A 20,277-nucleotide genomic window follows, 5' to 3' on the forward strand; every position below is an offset into this window, starting at 1 on the left:
TGTTGGCACAAAGTTGTGTTCCATAGTTCATATTTTCAAAGCTTCACCTTCAATACTGACAAATAAATATTTGAATACTATATACAGTAGTGTACAGATATTTATTAGAAAACAGACTAATAAATAACATGTACTAACAATGACTGGAACAGAGGTAGTGGTTTGAGCCACCAGCTGCCTGCCATCAGCTGAAAACAAACTAGTTTCCTGAATTCCATTTACCTGTATAGTATGCAACATGATTAAATAAAATAATATAACCTTAAAGTTTTCGGTTATTTCACAAGTTTAAATAGGAAATGATGAAGCCATAAATTTCATGTTGGAAGTCACTCAAAAGACAGGAGTTGCAATATAGCACTGAAGCCTCAGATTTCCATGAGGGACAAGACCCCATGGAAAATAAAGCTACTGTGATGCAGACTTTTAGGAATTAAGAAAAATTCAGCAAAAAAATAACCTAAAATAGATCTTACTAACTGGTCAATATACTCATATTATTTATTTAGCCAGTCATCAAACAGGACTCCAATATATTCCACACTGAGCATGAAATAAACACTGCCAGAGTACAGTATACTACGTATGTGTAAGTAAGATATCTCCAAGGTATAAACACAAGACATGGAATTTTCCTGATATCTCTCACCAACACAATCCAAGACATCTTAATACCTTTGGCCCATGACCCTCATCTTATGAAGGAAAAGCTCATCTATGCAGTGTATTTAATTTACTCAGTGCAGGGAGGCAAGTGTTAGCTAACCAACACCTGAACCATTAACACAGTGATCACTCTTGAACACAATATAAATACCTACATATTGTACACTCACTAAACAAATATTCTGCACCCTTGGCTTTGAAACCATCCACAACGAACACTGCGACAGAAGGCGTGATGAGTGTTATCAGATTTCTTGGTCCAGTGCGTCATATTGTATAGCCCTGTTAAGGTGCACAATAATCTTTCAGTGAGTGTACCTATGATTGAACAGCCATGGATCACCCCTAAGTATCTATTTATCACAAAGAGAACATTTAGTTGTCTGGAAAATGAGAGCAAGAAGAGAACATTCTTGCTATGCAGAAGGTGACAAGAATCCAAGGTAAATCATATCAACAAACAAATGGCTTGGAGAATCTCACACTATGCTCACAGCCAAACTGCCAAGAGTTCTCCCACTTTATAACACTCTCCTACCATATAAATACCCTCTGGGACCCTGGTATGAAAGTGGAGGAAATCTTACTGTAAAATTTATTAGTTTCTTCAATTCCACTCGCAAGCCGAGGACTTCGAGTTATGACTTCTTGACTTGTTGCTAGATCCTGACCTAACTTATAAATAACAGACAAAGCTGAGTGTGAACAATATCTTCAACATGTTTTTGTTCTGGCCTTGAGATGTAAAAAGTGTCCTGGATAATAATTTATATGTATTATTATCTTATCTACTGGAACTGTACAAAATACACATTTGCTGGTAACTTGTGCATGTGGCTGGTGTGATATTAGCAGCCTTGTGTAAGCAGACAAAATTGGTTCTTTCAGGAAGACCTCCACCAATTTTGGAACGTTTTAGTCTGAACATGTTTGGGTTTACAAAATGTTTAAAAAAAGACGTAAATGCATCATAACCTCTCCCTCCTGTTTTCAAAGCACCTCAGGAATCTTAAATGAAAAAAAACAAACCTGAGACTTAAAGATATGCACAGTACTGCTAACTAGTCAGTAACAATTCTGTAAACTACAATGCTAAGAGAAAAATTTTGGTTATCAGAAGACTAATGTTAGCCGTGAAAACAGAGATTTAATAAAATTACTGAAGAAATGTACTGCAGATATACCGGTAAAGAATCTTGACAGCAAGGGACACAACCCTAATGGACAATATATTTTTCCAAGAAGGAAACGCACACCTGTCTTCCCATTCACATGTATTCATGAGAATCTGCAAATACTGTATATACTGTAGTGGTTGTCTCTGGGATCAGTGTAGATATATGTAGTGGTTGTCTCTGGGATCAGTGTAGATAGTGAGATGACAATCTTAACATTACAGTTCATTTACTCAACATCCACTTTGATCATGTAGGGAGAACATATTCAATTCCCTGCTGCTTTGAAACTACACTCAAAGGAGGAGGAGGAGAATTTAGGTCTCACATTCCTTGGCCATAAAATGGGATTTCATACTCCTTCATTTATGGCCTTCCAAGCATGTATAACCCCCAAAAGGACTTATGTTTCCTATAACCACAGTCAGGAAATATTAAAACTTCCCCAAGATATCTTAACACTCTTGGGTATGGGTAGACCCACAGGTCTGGCCTGTTATCGCACCGCACGAGAGATAATTATACATAATGAATCGTAAGTTTACTATTTGAGATAAAAGGTGGGATTTGTTGCATTAGCATTGTAAATAAATTGTCTACAAACAGTTTTATACGATAAAATAATTATTTCTGTACGTAAGCGCGAGTAGAACACAGAGTTTTGGTTTACGCTTAATGAATATGTTTATACATCACTTTAGACCTTCATTATTTCATGTGATTGCAACATGAACTTTATTCCATTATAAAGCGTACATATTTAGGAAAGAATATATATAGTTGTGAAAAAATTCATATTTCACTAGGGAGAGGCATCAGTAGGCACTACACTACCACCAAGTGGTACAATCTCCTTGTACTTTTTACATTTTCCCACCCTCCACCCTCACCAGCAACACAAGGCAAGGTTCAAAACTCTCACAACACTGTTATGAATAAATTAAATCACTGTGATGCACAAGAAATGTGTGGGTCAACGTTATATCCTGGGTCACTAAAGGGAGACTGGTGTGGTGACCTTGAGTGCAGTCTACATAGTTGCCAGACCGCGCTCACAATGTCAATTGTGTCTTGCATGTCGAACGTTCATACAAAAACAAAATTATTCTTATTCTATTTTAATTTTGACCTCATATGCAAATTTGCAAATGAAAGCCCCATGAGTGTTAATACACCTAACTGAGAGTCCTTGATCCCTGGACGGTTATAACTGATATTTTCTCATAAATGTTGAAGAAGTGGCAAAACTTCTCCTGTGCACTGTATTTAGTCAGTGCAGTTAAATTAAATGATCTTAGACAGTTTAATTACTGTAAGAGACAAGCCCCAGAAGCTTGTAATTATTAACCAGGTTTAAGATAATGAGATGCTTTAAAGTATTTGGTATTAAGTCCAGCATTTCACAATTCATTCTAAAAACTGGAAAAAAAAAGAGTAAATTATTTTGCTTCTTGCAAGAGGTTTCAAATTAGAACTGAACCAAATCCCATAAAGAAAGTTTGTAAAAAAAAATGCCAGGATACTTTCACCTGAAATCTCTCCCAAAATTGAGCTCATTTGACTAACTAGAAATGGGAAATAAGCTTAAATGACAAATATATCCTGTACAAGGAGATAAAGTTTGTAAACTAAAGAAAAAATATTACACTTAATATGAAGTTCCTCTTATAAGAAAGTACGTATAGGCAATTTACTAACAACATTCATAACATCTTGCCTAATCTAAAATGCATGTTCTTATCCATCACACAGGTTACATCTTTATTAGTTGTCACTCTTCAACCAGTTGAACTTGTCCTAAACTCCCACCTTGCCCGGTGTCTGTTGAAAGCTTTTATATTGAAGATCTTTCAAATAAATGATACAAGCTCGTCAATATTTACAATCAATCAAGGAAACACAAAAAGGGTTACGACTCAGAATATCTACATCTTTAGTATCATTAACTTTTTTAAGCATTAGTGTAACCTCATACCTGTATCTGCCACAGTGAACACCCAATGTAGGTGACAATAGTTAAGTAAAAAAAATAGACAAAATAATAATAATTCAGTTTCCTATTTGTTAGGTTAGTTCAGCTTAGCTCAGTCCCTTATCAGACAGCTCTCATTAATATAAAAGTCTTTTGGGAGTTGTAGCACAGTAGGTTATCCCTTAACTGGGCACAGTACTGATGTTATGATTGTCCAGCCCTTCCCACTGCAACTACTGTAGTTACCTCACTTAACAGACTGGACAGAAAGCAAAGGCTACCCTCCAGTGACACGGGGTCTACAAGGTCAGTCATGACTCCCAAACCAGTATATAGAGTATACATAATGCCACATATGCCATCAACTTAATTTCAGAGTCAATTCGTCATTTCTTAATCAGTTTCCAGTTGACTATTGTAAACCTGACAACTTTCACACATTTGACATAAAACTCACATTTTGATCAGATTTTTGTATAATTTAAGATTTCCTTGTTTAGAGGTTAAGGAGTTGAAAATGTAACAGCTGTTCTGACAGGTTCAAATCAATGCAGCAGCCAGTCTGCATGAGTGACAGATGTATAACCATGTCACAGTTCCAGAATTATTCCCTTGGAGCCGAGAACTAAAGTTACGACCAAACATGGGCTATGGGCCTATTTTTAAGAAAAATCTGGAAAATAAGTAAATCTGACAAGTCAGAACAGGTTCTCATTAATTATATAACTCAAAAACAACTGAAATAAGGCTTAAGCACTGGATGTTTAGCACAACTATGATCATAAGCCCCAGTGCTAAGACTGTGTCATTTTGACATGATGACAAAGATATAAAAGTGAAAACACTTGGGTATCCTTTAAGGCATATCCTTAAGAGTAATACTGCAAGGTCTTAACAATCCTGCTGACAGGAGGGAAAATAAACTGCAGTATGAAGCTTATGACCTGACTATACCCAGTGGTCCCCGAGACAACAACTGGATTATGGTAGACTTAAACAGGGTAAAATGAATGGAAATGCTGCAGTGCATTCATCACTTCCAGCAATATGCTATACTGTATTCAGTGGCAAATCCGGGGAGGGGGGGGGAGTCATACCCTCCTTTTCTCCCAAGCCTCACCTCACATCAGGTCAAGGGTCAGTTTGTGCCAAGACAAACTTGCCCCCTACCAACTCTTACACACTCCTGGCTAATTGTATACGTACCAGGATTAGTGGTCTATGTCCGGTGCAGGTAATTTATCTCTAGTCAGTTGGTACCAAACTGTCATAAAGTTCAAAGGGACTGTCAAACTAACAGCCTGTGGGATGAAAGGTGACAGGAGTAATGACCTCACATGAAAAGTGTTGCCACCACTGACAACAGAGGGGGAGGTGGAAGTTAGGGCAGGTGATCACAGGTGTTGGCTCTGATGCAGGTTCACTACACAAAGAAATTAAATATCAGCAAAATCATGGACAAGTTTACCATCAAGTAACCCAGATGGATGTTGATGTTTATATTATACTGTATGTAAATTCTTTTATTTATGGGTTATTGTGCAAGACTTTTATTTTACTTAATTATCTGGCTTATCCACACAGTTCTTCAAAGTCAAGAGAGAAGCTTTCTTTAACTGCAAGATAAATGGTCGACTCCTCTTTTTGAAGGTTACTATCTCAATCAATCTCAATGATGGAATGCACAGAACTGATTTGCTATGCATAAAAAAAAAGCTGAAATAGACTTGAGGTAAGTCAGGTGAGGTCATTGGGAGGACAGGTTGTGTGATCCGGTAAAATTTCTTCACCAGGAGTCAGGTGTGAGGTCAGGTAGTGTTTGTTAACCCTTGAGGTCATCTGAATATGTATTGTAACTTTGTCTTGTGTAGTTTATGTCACTGTCCCCGGAGTTGTCGGGTTGACAGGTTTTATGCCAAATTGGCTAATTTTGTGTCTGGTTGGTGAACAAATTTTGGTTGAGGCGGGTTAGCAGTTTTTGGCTGTTTTCTACTTAAGTTGGCATTTCTTCTAGGGCTGGTTATTGAGTGAGGTGTGATATTGATTAACTGTATAACCAGGAACAGAAATATGGCAGTGTTATACAGTTTTGTTCCTTAACATTCCCACAATGATCAGTTACTATCCTCACAGACACCTCAGGTTGACTTTGACTGTCACTCAAGGATATACTCCCCTCTGGGCCTCTCCCTCACCTCACCACTAAGGTGCAGTGAGCCAGTACCTTTGATAATTCCTCCGTGCGTGAGAATTATGATGTCATTGGCCAGGATTGACGACACAAAGTAACCGTGTACAGTATGTTGTACCTAGTGTAGTGTTAGGTCATTATTTACACCCACTGCCATGGAAATGATCAACAGTAATATACATGATTAAAAACTGTGCTACAATATGTTAATTTATAACAAACAAAACACTCACAAAATGAAGCTGTGATGGAAATGTGTTCAACGTTCCAGTGGCAGCATGACGACAAACTTAGTTTCATTACTTTATGTTGCTGAAGGTGTTTAATGAGATGTGATTTATTTTATATATACAGTGCTCCCTCGGTTAACGAACACAATTAGTTCCAGAAGTCGTTCGTTAACCGAAACCATTGTTTCAATGGGATTTTGGGTAATTGGTTCCAGCTCACCAAAAATTACATACAAAATAAAAATAAATGCAGTAAAGTACACTTACTTTGAGATGTGTATGTAGAAGGCTCCTGGTTGATGATGATGGGAATTAGTAGTGGGGGTGGAGGAGAAGGGAGAAGAGAAGGAAGTGGGGGTGGAAGAGAAATCACCCCATGCTTCATGCTGCCATTTCACCCATAAAATTTTAAGTTCACTCGGTGTAATTCAAGATTATTTTCTTTAAATCAATACTGTACTGCACATTGTCAATATGTTAAATAAATTTCAGAATGACCAATAATTGTACTGTAAAAACGTAAAAATACTCTGTGTTCAAGAGACCCACAAGCAAGATGTTTCCTCCACTGAACAGAAATACAAACTGAGGCCTTGGTGGGTGAGTGAAGTGGCTGATGGGCGCACCAAAACTAGTTCCCAGTACTGCAATTATGTTAAATAATTGTTAAAATGACTAAAAACTTTAATATAAAACTTGGAAAATTATTGAATAGTACAACCTTCTTGATATTTTGTCATGGTCAAGTTGACTGCTAGTCTGTTTTAACACTAATGATTCTTATTAAACTCCACGACCGCAAAACATGAGAGGATAGCTGGTTAGCTATCCCCTAGAAGGAGCGTGTTTACCCTCGTGATCCCTCCCAGTAAGTCCCGCCTTCGAACACAGTTGTCGATACGTTGTTTATTCCACTTCTCCTGGGAAGCTCAATCTTGGATTAGTCTGTGTAAATCAACTCAAGTAATTTGCCAGACCTTTGTCAACTGAGGGTCATCCTTGAATGAGTAACAGTTGAGTTGTTTGTAATCTCTGTCATTGCGTGAGTAGCGATCGCTGGCAACTCGGGTATATATACCACGGGTAAGAGAAATAGAGCGTCCCCTGACGTCTGCTCTCCCATTTGTCTCCAGGTATGTTCTGTGTTCCCTAGCCATTCAGTTTGATTCAGTCAATTGTAGTGATTATCAGTGTTTATCAGTGTTCATGGTTTATCAGTTGAATTGTCATTCACCCAGTGTAAGAAGTAATATAACGTAAATGTCGTTTGTCGTTTCCAGACAAGAGATCTGTTGTGGTTGTGTTGTCATGCTTCCATCCCCTGACGTCTGCTCTCCCGTTTGTCTCCAGATCCAATTGTGGCTCTTGGATCACTCAACGACTGCCCCGGATGCAGTAGATACCCAGCAGGGATCAATACATGAAACGATGGCACCGATTCGGCATGATTAATCTGCTCCACTGCCTCGTGGAGCCAGACCCCAGACTCGCCATGTGTCTGGCTACCACCGACCACAGCAACGGTCGTGAGCCCCAGTGTTCTACCCTGGGACGCTCCCTGGAAGTTATATGTCCACAGAGTGTGTTGTAATATGTATGTTTGGGGGATAATTAGCAGGGAATAATTATCCCATGTTGGGTAGTGGACCCATGTATTTGCTGGTTTCAGTATTAACGTGTATGTTGTGAGTGCATCTCATATGCACTACCGACAGTCAGTAAGTTGTGTAAAATACCTTGTAATGTGTGAGGAGTAAAGTTGTCCACTTGGGACTAGGAGTAAAGTCTTGTAACTGTAATGAGATGTACCACTAGAAGATGTGGGTGAAGTAGAAGTACCTACTTGGAGTGGCAGTAAAGTAATCTACAAGGAGTGCCATGTACTATGTATTGTGAGTAGGGCCAAGGAACTGGTCCTGCTAGGTAATATAATGTAACACCAGTAAGGTTGTGTGCAGTAAGAGTGTAGGATCTAAGTAATTGCTGTTGAGTAGAAATAAGAAAATAGTGAGTCTGAAATAAGCCCAGGAGTTGAGCCTGGTAGTTGTATGTTAATAATATCTCTTTTTCCCTTGATTTCATATTAATAAACTTGTTCTTAGAGTATTTTAGGAGTATTCATTTCTCCCACAGTAGTTACCTTTATTTCCGTCCAAGTGACTTGATACCAGAATTACCATACCCATGTACCTAGACCCTCGTTCATGCTACCAAAGAGGAACTAAGGTTATGCAGTAACCAGTGAAGTAAGTAAAAGGAACATGTGAAGGAACTGAGTAAGAGTAAGAACTAAGACAAGAGAAGTAAGTAAGATAAGGGTGGTGTAGGTGTTGAAAAACGCGCGCCCTTACAATTTACTCAAATGGGAACGAATTTAAGCCCTAGAACTGATTACTGTAATGGTGGACTAATATTCCAGCTGGTGAGCAAGCGAAAACATGTTGAAAGGAATTCGTAAGGAATTTCATTAACCAAATTTTTTTCGTTAACCAAATTGAATATTCTTATGGGAGGTAATTTGTTAATCGAAATTTTGTTAACCGAGGCGTTCGTTAACCGAGGGACCACTGTACCTATAATGTCATGCTGTATTGTTGTCCACCTCTGTTAGTCACGTGTAGTCAATTAACAACCTCCTTAAAAGGCTTTTAGTTTCATTACATTAATTGTTGATGGTATTTAAATAAAATGTGGCCTTTTTCCCAACCAAAAATATTACTTTTTCCCTGTGACTATAAACAGTTAACCCCAAATCTTATTCCCCCCGTACAGTATTATACATTAGGATAAAGTCCCTTAATGTGAAGTATTACAGGAAAAGACAGGAATTGTTTGTAAGACACTTAACAAAACTACATCTCACAGGTCCTTCACGAAAGTCAATAGGTCATAAAATTTTTTATTCATTATGGATAAAATTACCCACATATTTAAATATTTTCATTCACATGAAACTAATACTGGATATTTTAGGTCAGAAATGTAAAGTTTACAATGAAACTAGAGAGAGCATTAATGCCAATCACACCAAAACACACATAAATAAATAGTTATAAAAATATGTGCAACTACCTTATATACCAAATAATACTTGAACACTACAACATCACTCAGTACAGTACATACTACTACAGCATCGTAAGTCATCCATCATACTTTTCTATGGACTTTCTTATGGCTGCAGCAACTTGCCAAGGGTCATGTGATCTGTACACAATCTGAAAACATAAAAAGTTGATTTATGCATTATTAATTAATATCACAATCAAATATTTCTTTTTCTATACTCATAGTTCGATCACAAAGAGTCTTACAGTATTTCCAAATTGCAGAATATCAATTACTGTATCCACCAATGTAAGAATTATGCATAAAAGTTTTCAATTTATTGCAAATTAAATTTTGAGACCAAAGCATTTCATTATCACAGGGTATTTAATTTTTTCACGACTCAAACAATGCGTGTAAATCAAAAACCAACCTTCCAGATGCAAACATTTTGTGTGTGTATGTGTACAATTATTCATTAAAAATCATCCCTTAATAACAAGTGCAAAAAGACCTGCCAATGCTTTACCAAGTACTGTATGTCGAGAAACAGCAAAAGAGGGTCATTTTAAAGGTGAAATTCAACATACACCAAAACTGCAAGCTCTTCAGAAATGAAGCTCCATACATTAAGGGTCTAGATAACACTGTTTACTGTTCTTGTTCAGCATGGGATGCTCCAAGATGTCTGCACCTCAACATCTTCCATTGTTATGAAGAAAGTTTAGAATCATTACGTACAGTATCTTCAAAAAATACTGTAAATCAAGTAGCCACAAATTACAAAAGTCCTAACTTGGGAATTTTCTTACATAACCCAAAACCTTGAACAAATATGACTTTAGGTACTGTATATCTCTCTGGGACCACTCCCCATCTATCATTAGACTCAGTCTCTCACAACCAGACAAGAATAAAAAAAATACAACCCATTGAATAGCAAGAGATTACCGGACTCCACTACTAATTAACTTACCTCAAAAATTTCCAAAGAACTCATGTCAGCCCTTAATGACATACAATTCCCTCTAGACACAAGATGGGCTATTGCTGGTATACGACCTTTTGAGGCTCGTTCAGATGTCCCTAGGGCAGGCCATGCTCCGGCAAACCTATAAAGACGGAGAGGAAATTTGACTTTAGCAGAAGACTTATTCATAAATTCTTCTTAATGCAGAAAAACAATATGTGTATCTGTTAATGAATAGCAAAACCTTGTCTCCTGATTTCTACTACCTTCACCTCTCCAAGATTTGAGGGGTGGCCAGAAGCACCATCTTCCCTAAACACTTCACCCAATGATCTACTCCACACCGGCATAAGTTAAAGATCATCTACTGTAAACTATGATTAAAAATTTCTTCATACTAGTTTGGCTATAATGAAAAACAGAACCAAAACCTATTTCTTTTCTTACACAGCAGTGCGATCGATCATGTGCACAGAGCGATCGATCATGTGCACTACCATAGTTCTCACACTCCCATCACAATTATGTCACACAAAAATTCCAGCAACTTACCATTAAGATTTCCATGTATCTTTCCAAACTCACCTCACTTATATATACACACCCCTTTAGTCATTTATTACACTACAATAGCCTTCATATCTTTGTATTGTATCTGTCCATCTACACACCCTAATGTGTTCACACCACCTCAATACACTGTTCAACTACACAATTCACATGTTCACTAATATACACTAGTACTTTCCTGAAGTTAATATTATCTCAGCAGGATTTTTTTTTTTTTTTTTTACGGGAATTAGCCCACCCGGGCACAGGTCACTGACCCACATCGGGGCATAATAATAATAATAATAATAATAATAATAATAATAATAATAATAATAATAATAGTAATAATAATAATAATAATAATAATAATAATAATAATAATAATAATAATAATAATAATAAATAATAATAATAAATAATAAATAATAAATAATAATAATAATAATAATAATAATAATAATAATAATAATAATTCATAGTAAATAAAATTTAAAATAAAAAGTAAAATAAAATATTAATGGTAATAATAATAATAACAACTGTGATAATAATAATAATAAATACAAAGAAATACAAGAATGAAAAAAAATAGTGAGAAATGCTATATGTATGTTGTGTTGTCATGTAAGAGAAACAATTGAGACCCTACAATTGTGTGTAAATGAGGCAGAAAGACAGATCAGCAACCTGGGACTTGGACCAATGTCACTTGGTCATAATTTTTGTGATGCCATATGGCAGCAGGGTCTACCATAGACAACACATTACACTTCCAATATCTTCCCAGGCGGTAGTACTGTACCTCCCTGTAACTTTATCAATCTCTCTCTAATGCTTTATCGTCCTCTATTTACCTTATTTCTCTCTTCATCTAACTCAGGAAGGCAAGCCACCTTTATTTCCTCAGGCAGTAGTGACCCAGAACCTTGTCAGCTTGGAAGTCCTACATATAATGACCAGTTCCCACTCTGTAAAAGTGTGGTGATAGGAAGGACATTTGAGGCGCTCAGCATTAGAAGGGGGTACAGCGACACCCTGACCAAAATGTGTTTTTTAATGGATATCACTATTTTCACCCTTCCTCTACATGTTGGCATTGGATGTAACCCTCTAGCTAGAATAAAAACATGGTAGAAAGTCCTTCAAAAATAAGGTGTGATTTCGCCTCAGGCCTGGAGCTACGTATCTGGCTGTGCACTCAGTCAAAGAAGGTGGCAACATCCTGTTCAGTGCGAGAGGAGCGCGAGCCAATGACAGTGCGCCTTCCACGGACCATACCTCCTTAGGCAGCCAATCACAATGGATTTCCCCTTGATTTGTCACAGCTCCTCGGTCAATCCAAGCGCCCAGATGCTGCCTCCTTAGTTTTGGCGAGTTGTACAGCATCAGGAGGTTAAGTGTATGCTCTACTGCTATTTTTTATAACTTTTCTGCGTAACATTGTCGTTATTTGTGTTCCACGGGTGTGAGAAGTGCTGTGCCATATCTGGTGTGGGTTCAGGAGCCTATTATTCCTGAGCGTGTGTTTAGTGACGACAGTGCTCATGTGGACACCCCAGGAATGCTTGGTGGTAGTGATAGTGATTTTGGTATACTCATAATACAAAAAGTGACTGCTATGCATCACAAGACCTTTTTGCAGACTGTGATCCGGTACAGAGTTACGTGACGTGCGCCGACGGCAATAATGACGATGAAAGTGAGTCTAATGGTAACACAAACAGTGACACTAATGTATCACAAGAACATACAGACTGTGAGGAGGTAGAAGTGGACAGTGATGAGACATGCATTGACTTTGATGGTGAGCCTGACCCAACGAATGACAGTGAAAGTGAGCCTATAACTCAGTCTTATGATGAACCTGAACTGTTGCCGGCATCAATAATAATCAATGATTTAGTTGATGAAGAATCTGTGTGGCGATTTTTAGAGGGCAGAGAAAGACTTTGATCAGTACCTGATTGATTATGACGAGGCCATTAAAGTTAATACGCACTCCTCAGGATTTACGTAACTTCAATTTACTACGACCTTCAGGGATAATAAAACGAAAGAACTAAACAAAGAAAGATTGTAATACTATTATCATAATACTGTTTTATCAAAGATTATGCAAACTTTCTCCGCCTTTACATTCGCATGTTAATTACGTGGGGGGGGAGGGGGGGGTATGAGTGTAGTGGTGTTTCCTCATTATTACCCACTATTATACCTAACAATATTATAAATCTTTGGCTAATAATAGGGATGGAAAGATAAATACTGATAGGCAAATTAGTTTTTTTATTATTATTTCATTTTGTGGGGGGGGGGGTGTAAGACGAGTGTTGTTTTTGGTGATCATTAAGTTGTTTTACAGTATTAGCTCACAAAATAAGAAAATTTAGCAGAAAAATGTTTTTATTGTTGGTTTGAAGCTCAAACAACCATACATCACGGGTAGTTATTCTCCTTCAACTCGCGATAAAATAATAACTAATCACAGTAATAACTTCCAGTTGTCACAGTTCACTAGGAGAGGGATTGAGCTGCACGATGAAAAAAAAATAACACTCTAGTTTAAAAAACAACGATGTTATGGTTGTTTGAACTTAAAAACTTTAAATGCGTTATTCTCAGCTTTTTTAATTTGGTTCTTCATCCTCTTCTAACGAGGAGCGCCTCATTTAACTTTAAAATTTGCTTCAAATTTCCCTAATACCAATTGGAACACCATGCCATTAGGTAATCACAGCTAACCAACCCATGCATAAATGGCCAACAAATGGTGGTGATGATGGTGATGACGATGGTGGTGGTGGTGATCATGGCGGTGGCGGTGGCGGTGACGGTGACGATGACGATGATGATGATGATGATGGTGGCTTATTCTCCTAACTCAACATCCACATCAAATACAAATCTTTCTCCACCATAACTGTCATTCCATAAAGGTTTTTCTCAGCTTTACAAAGAACTGCATAAACACATTGAAGTTTTAGTGACACAAACACTGCCTATAGAATAAGTAAACTATTTCTTACGTTTTACAGAGTTGATTGAAAGTATCATGATAGGCCTGAACAGTGAAGTAGATGAGATTGTAGAAATCATCTCCTGGATAGTCGCTTAGGAACATCACTTCCATATCAGCTTTCCCCGTCTGGAGGAAAAAAAAATAACATCCCTTCAGAGAGAATACAAAGTTTACACTGGGTTAACCTGATGAAAACATTACTGTATGATACACTTAAGGTTTGGGGTGAGGGATGATTCAGAAGGCAGCAGTGGTCATGAAGGAGTTGAGAGCATGGCATTAAGTGATTTTGGGGGAAGGATACATTAAAAGCAGTGAACGACAACATATAGAAGGAAGAGAGAGTACTGTCTGCAGTTGATTCTAAACATCCAAGATACATATGGGGAAAAGAAACTCAAAACACAGTAAGATGATACAACCTTCACACCCACTGATCTACTAACACAAAGGGAGTTAATATGCCCACATTAACCTGGCCCGTAAGCCACGCCCCTCGTCTATAGCTACAATTAGCTGATTGGTTCATAGAAAATGTTTGGGTGTCTGTGCATTTATTCAAACTAAATGTGTTCACAATTGGTGAGCAGATCTGTTATTATCTAAAATAATGTTAAATAACTGGACTATCAAAATTCAAATGATTTCCAGGCATTGCCACTTCAGAGAGGATGTTAGAAAATTTTTAAATATTTATCATAAAAGGTCGATGTCAAAGACGAAACTCACTTTTGAATTAAATATTTTCATATTTCTTTGTTTTGTACCAAACATAAGGCAAACAGAAACAATTGATACTAAAAATATAGCACAATAGGCAATAAACTACAGTTTGTATGGCTGTATATATCCCAAATCATTTACATAAGTCAGTATCCCTGTTTGAGTTAGGTCGTGCGGGTCGTGTTGTGTCCCTGTAACAAAGTGTGTTGGCACTCAGGCCTTTGTTGTTGAGTGGCGGAAACTGGACAGTGATTACAAAAGAGAACATAAGAATGGAGGAAACTGCAGCGGGCCTATTGGCCCATACTGGCCAGTCCCGTTTATACCCAATGTGTAAATCGATGTAGGATTTTTAACGTTATTCCCGATTGTATATTGAAAAACACACTCTACCGACTGGAGGAATAGCCCCAGCCTAGGCCAGGAGGCAAACAATGGCAAAGTCATTGCCATATGACAAGGTTTATCTGGATTTTTTTTTAATGAGTTGTGTTCATGGCTGTGATTGACCATTCAAAGGCTGATCAGTATTGTGCCTTCAGTTAAGACAGTTCATAGTGACATCAGTGACCATGGAGGAGGTTGTAAATAATTTGAAGTGAAGAGCAAATTGGAGCAAGCAATCAGGCACCACTGCCGGCAGTAACCAAGTCATATTATTGGTTCCACAAAGAATTTCTTTCTTTTGTGTGTGTACTTTCTCATGGACTGAAACTGTGCCTACAATCCACCATTCACAGGGAGATACAGTGTACACAGTGATAGCACAAAGAGATATATTCGTTGATGAGAACTGGAATAAAAACATAAATAATAGTTAAAAAAAAAAAAAAATAAAATAAAATAAAATAAAATAAAAAGGCGGGCTATCTCGAACTGCATTTTATTGCCGCCTCAAGGAAAGTTTCTATTATTTTTTTCTGTACAGTATTTTCTAAAGGACTGAGTGGGCATATGATCTGTCAGTCATAACAAGGTACAGTGTACATAGGGATAGCACATAGATACAGTTGAACCTCGATTTACACGGTTCTCGTTTACGCGGTACCTTGCCAGAACCAGGATGCCCGATTTACGAGGTGAATTTACTCATTTACGCGGGTGAAGTATAATTTGTTTACTTACTGAAGATATTTGTTTTAGCTCATAAAATTCATACAAATTACCCGACCAGAATATAATTTACATTGCTGGAATTCTTATAAGATTGTGATTATTTTAAATATAAACATCATGGAATTTGCATTAGACATACAAATTTTAGATCTAATGTAAGAATTTTGATTAGAAAGATCAAAATTTTTATCTTTTGTGCAAAATATATGACGTTTATATTCAAAATATTCCTGGTCTTGCAAGGAATCCAGAAATGTCAATTATATTATCCTAACTTTAGTCTGAGGTATTATTTATTACTAAAAATGTAAGCCTACTGTTTTCACCCAAACATTTCTCAGAGAGGGAGGAGACAACAAGCGTGGGAAGAGGGGGGGAGGAGTTGAGTCCATTATTTGAATGGACATTAACCGGGCGACTGTATTTCTTTTAATTATTAATTGTGTGTGCATACCATCATAAAATTAAGATGTTATTTTTACTACAACGTATTTATTATTTCGGAAAAAGTGGAGTTTAGGGGTCGGCCCAGTCTTTATTTCAATTAATCCCATATGTTCTGTTATTTCATTTACGCGTTTCTCGTTTTATGCGGTACTCCACGGGTTTAATTGACCACGTAAATGCAGACTCCACAGTACTGCAGGGCGACGTCGGACGTACATTGTGTGGGGCTGAACAATTCAGCGTTTAGGACGATACAAGTTGTGGTAAGGCATGAAGGCTGTTGCTGGTATTGCCCTGACTGCATAGTCAAAGTGAAAGAGGCGATTGCAAGCCATAGGGGAACAAGCTTCCTAGGGACGAAAATAGATGAAGTTGGATCCTTGCTGGTTGTCAAACTAAAACAAGTTGGGGAAGAGATCCTTGCTAAGACAGAGGAAGTAGCCGATAGAATGAATGGGGTAGCAAAGAGGAGTTATGCTCAGACCTTAGCAGGGCCACGGGAGGTGGCGGAGAGTAATGCAGGATCAGAACAGGTTCTACAACAGCTAGGGGCTCTGAAAAAGCGTGTTGAAGAGATGGCAACTAACGGACCTACTGTTAGGGGAGAGCAGGAACAACGGAAACGTCTCCAGCGCAGGAACAACGTAATACTTTATGAAGTCCCTGAGAGCCAGTTGGAGGAAGATGAGAGTAGGATAACACACGATAAGTTGCAGTTTGAGAAAATTTGTTCAGAGAAATGAGAGTTCAGTATTGCTTGATATGACTCATTTATGAACCTTTCTCAAGGAACTTGCAAGAGGGGTGTGGTTATCTATGCTAGGCAAGACCTTAGAGCCAGCCAGGTGAGGGTACAGGGAGAGGATGTTTTTGAAGAGTCCAAGTGGTGTAAAATTAAATTAAAGGGAGGAGACTTACTTATTGTCGGGTGTATTTACAGATCCCCAAGCTGTGGCCCACTAAATCAAAGGGACTTAAGAGCCTTAATAGACAATGCAGCAATGCTCAACCCTCGCCACCTCCTAATCATGGGAGACTTTAACTGTGGCGACATTGACTGGAGAAATGAGTTCACCCCAAATGACTTATATAACCCCGCTACTTTTTTTTATAGAAACTCCGAGAGATAATTTTCTGTTCCATCATGTTAAAGACCCGACACATTACAGAGGGGAGCAAACACCCAAGCCACTAGATCTCATCATAACAAACGGGGAGGGTATGGTGGCCAAACTGGAACATCTAGCCCCAGTTGGCACCAGCCACCATTTAGTGTTGTCATTCAGATTTAACTGTTACTTAATTCACGACAAAACCAGGCCAAGGTGCAAATATTACAAGGGAAATTATGACGGGATGAGAGAGATGAGGGGTATCCACTGGACTGACTCACAAAGGCACAAGAACGCAGACACTACGCTGAATATCATAGCCAGTAAAGTGAACCATTTGATTGAGAAATATATACCTAAGACCAAACCCAGTACCTCTAGGAGTACGAGGAGACCCCTACACGTGAACCTTGCGGCAGTCGGCAAAGTTAAGAAGAAAACCCAGAAATTCAAGGCATGGGTTAGGTCAAACGATGAACAGAACAGGAGGATGTATGCAAGAGCCAAGAACCAAGCAAAGTCAGAGTGTTGAGGGGCCGAAATGGAGTTCCAGAGGCTGGTTGCAAGCGAGGTCAAGTCAAACCCAAAAGCATTTTACCGCTATGCAAAGTCGAAATTAAAAATGCGAGTTGGAGTATCAGACCTGAGGCTTGAAGATGATAGTTACGCAGATTCTGGATTCTGACCAGGACAAAGTTGAGGCATTGAACAGTTTCTTTTCCTCGGTGTTCACAAGAGAGGATGCAATTAATCTTCCTGCTTTTGAGGACAGATTGTTTGACACAGCACTGACCCACATTGTGTTCACAGAAGAGGGCATTAGAAATAAACTGTCAGAGCTAAAGGTTCATAAGAGTCCCCGCCCTGACATGGTGCATCCTAGAGTGTTAAGAGAGTTGTGCTACGAGCTTGTTGAGCTCCTGAAGATCTTGTTCTGTAAATGCCTGGTTGAACATAAGGTCCCCAGTGATTGGAAAGTGGCTTATGTGAATACTATCTTCAAGAAGGGCGATCGTCACTCCACGAACTATAGACAGGTGAGCCTGACCAGCATAATATGTAAAGTACTTGAGAGTATTATCAGAGATGCCGCGATGGAACATCTACTATGAAACAACCTTGTAAAGGATTGCCAACACGGTTTTATACTGGGACGCTCCTGCTTAACACAATCACTCGAAGTACTGGATGTCTGGACCCCAATTCTGGAACGGGGTGGCAATATCAACACTATATAACTAGAATTTGCCAAGGCTTTCGACAGCATACCCCATGAAAGGCTGAAAATTAAACTGGAAGTGTACGGGATTCGGGGAAATGTCCTAGCGTGGATCGGAGACTTTCTCCATGACTGCAAGCAGTGTGTCGTGATTAATGGCACGAAATCATCATCTGTACCTGTCACAAGCAGGGTACCACAGGGCAGTGTATTGGGCCTGCTGTTGTTTGTTTGCTTTATAAATGACATGCCTGACGCTCTACATTCCTCCATACAAATGTTTGCAGACGATGCCAAGTTATTTTGGGAAAGTAAGAACCAAACAGACTGTGAAGAGCTGCAGAAAGATCTCTGTGACCTTCAAGAATGGTCGAAGAAATGGCTGCTGAGATTCATTGTCAAAGTGAAAGAGGCTGCACCTGGGTCGTACCAACAGTAAGGAGGTATATCACGTGTCCCAACGGGACGAAGAAACTGCACTAGTTTAGACTGAATGTGAGAAGAGTCTAGGTGTGTATGTTGACAATGAGCTGAAGTTCTCGGGCCATTGTGAGGAGAAGGTGAATCGGGCAACTAAATTATTGGGTCTCATAAGGTCGTTCCAATATCTAGACGGCCCGTCCCTCGTAACGATCTTCATGAGTGAAGTGCTTCCCCATCTGGAGTACTGTCCCCCCGTCTGGTCCCCGAGTTATGCTAGGGACTGTCAGTTGGTTGAAGATGTTCAAAGGAGGGCCACCAGACTGGTGCCCTGCCCTTCGGCACCTCAGCTACCCTGAGAGATTAGAGTGCCTGAAATTGCCTAGCTTATACTACATATGGGCAAGGGGGGACCTAATTGAGGTGTATAAACATCTCAAAGGGCACTACTCAGTCGAGTGTCCTTACCTGGAGCTGGCGGACGCTCGCCCCACAAGGTGTCACAGCTCAAGGTTGAAGAAGCCACAAATCCAGAAAACTGTGAGGGCAAACTTTTTCGGAGTGAGAATTGTGAACTCTTGGAACAACCTGCCAGAGAGTGTTGTGACGGCACCAAGTGTGAGCTGTTTCAAGACTAGACTTGACCAACACTGGAGCGGGTTCAGGTACATTCAGGAGCCGGTGCATGCCCAGTACTTGCCAACAGTGCGTAACAGAGACGTGACCGACCACCCAAGCAGCTAATGAGCCGACCAGTGGTGAAGAGGACGTAAAGATACTACATACTCTACATGAAAAGTTCACGTAAATGAGTGTAGGTAGCGAGGTGCACCACACTCATTCAGACTGACCTCGCAAATTTGTGACTCAGTAGTCCGTTTTTCCGCAAATCCATGCATTTTCATGAGCGTTTCCCAATTACTATACCGTGTTTATAGCTTGTCCGTACTCGTTTGAGAAAAATAAACATAAACTTGTTTTGAAATTTAAACACTCATGGACTTTTTTGACATTTATTCCACTCTATATAAATGATGTGGATTAGAAATAAAGAAAATACAAAATAAATCTATAAAATATGAAAAATGAGAAGCATAAGTGTGTGTGTGGAGCCAAGCTGCACTCCACCCCCCAATAAACGTCATGGCAGTGCAGCAGCCACACGTCTCTGAGTCAGCTGGGTGACTGCCTGGTTGAATTGTCACGTAGCCCAGAGGATGGTTTGAGTGTGGAAGGAACTACTTTTAGTACATGAAACAGCGTATGTGCTATTGTAACAATTTAATATTTATCATAGTAATTTTTTTAATTTTTGATGCACAATATGCAACTTGAAATGTGTTCAAATTAGGCTAAGCTTGTGCTCACTAAATCATTTAACTCCTGAACCATTGTTTAGAAAGAACTGTCCAATAAA

General features: G+C 38.8%; 2 protein-coding genes across 7 annotated transcripts in view; one reads left to right on the forward strand and one right to left on the reverse strand.

Moving 5' to 3' along the window:
• Positions 1–8,340, forward strand: part of LOC121857257 (myoneurin-like) — a 35,872-nt gene extending 27,532 nt beyond the window's left edge. Inside the window, exon 8 of the mRNA XM_042353247.1 lies at positions 7,585–8,340. The gene's annotated coding sequence lies outside the window, so the exon portion shown is untranslated. The remainder of the gene's footprint in view (positions 1–7,584) is intronic.
• Positions 8,341–9,119: 779 nt separating this feature from the next.
• LOC121857155 overlaps positions 9,120–20,277 on the reverse strand; it is a 60,204-nt gene continuing 49,046 nt past the window's right edge. For all 6 annotated transcript variants that reach the window (XM_042353046.1, XM_042353044.1, XM_042353045.1 and 3 more), the window contains 3 exons: positions 13,831–13,949; positions 10,259–10,394; positions 9,120–9,452 (listed from right to left, as the gene is read on the reverse strand). In XM_042353046.1, coding sequence (XP_042208980.1) covers positions 9,378–9,452; positions 10,259–10,394; positions 13,831–13,949 — 330 coding nt within the window. In that variant the 3' untranslated portion in view covers positions 9,120–9,377. The remainder of the gene's footprint in view (positions 9,453–10,258; positions 10,395–13,830; positions 13,950–20,277) is intronic.

This window comes from Homarus americanus, unplaced genomic scaffold (assembly GCF_018991925.1).
Source record: "Homarus americanus isolate GMGI-L3 unplaced genomic scaffold, GMGI_Hamer_2.0 scaffold20465, whole genome shotgun sequence".
Taxonomy (NCBI): Eukaryota; Metazoa; Arthropoda; class Malacostraca; order Decapoda; family Nephropidae; genus Homarus; species Homarus americanus.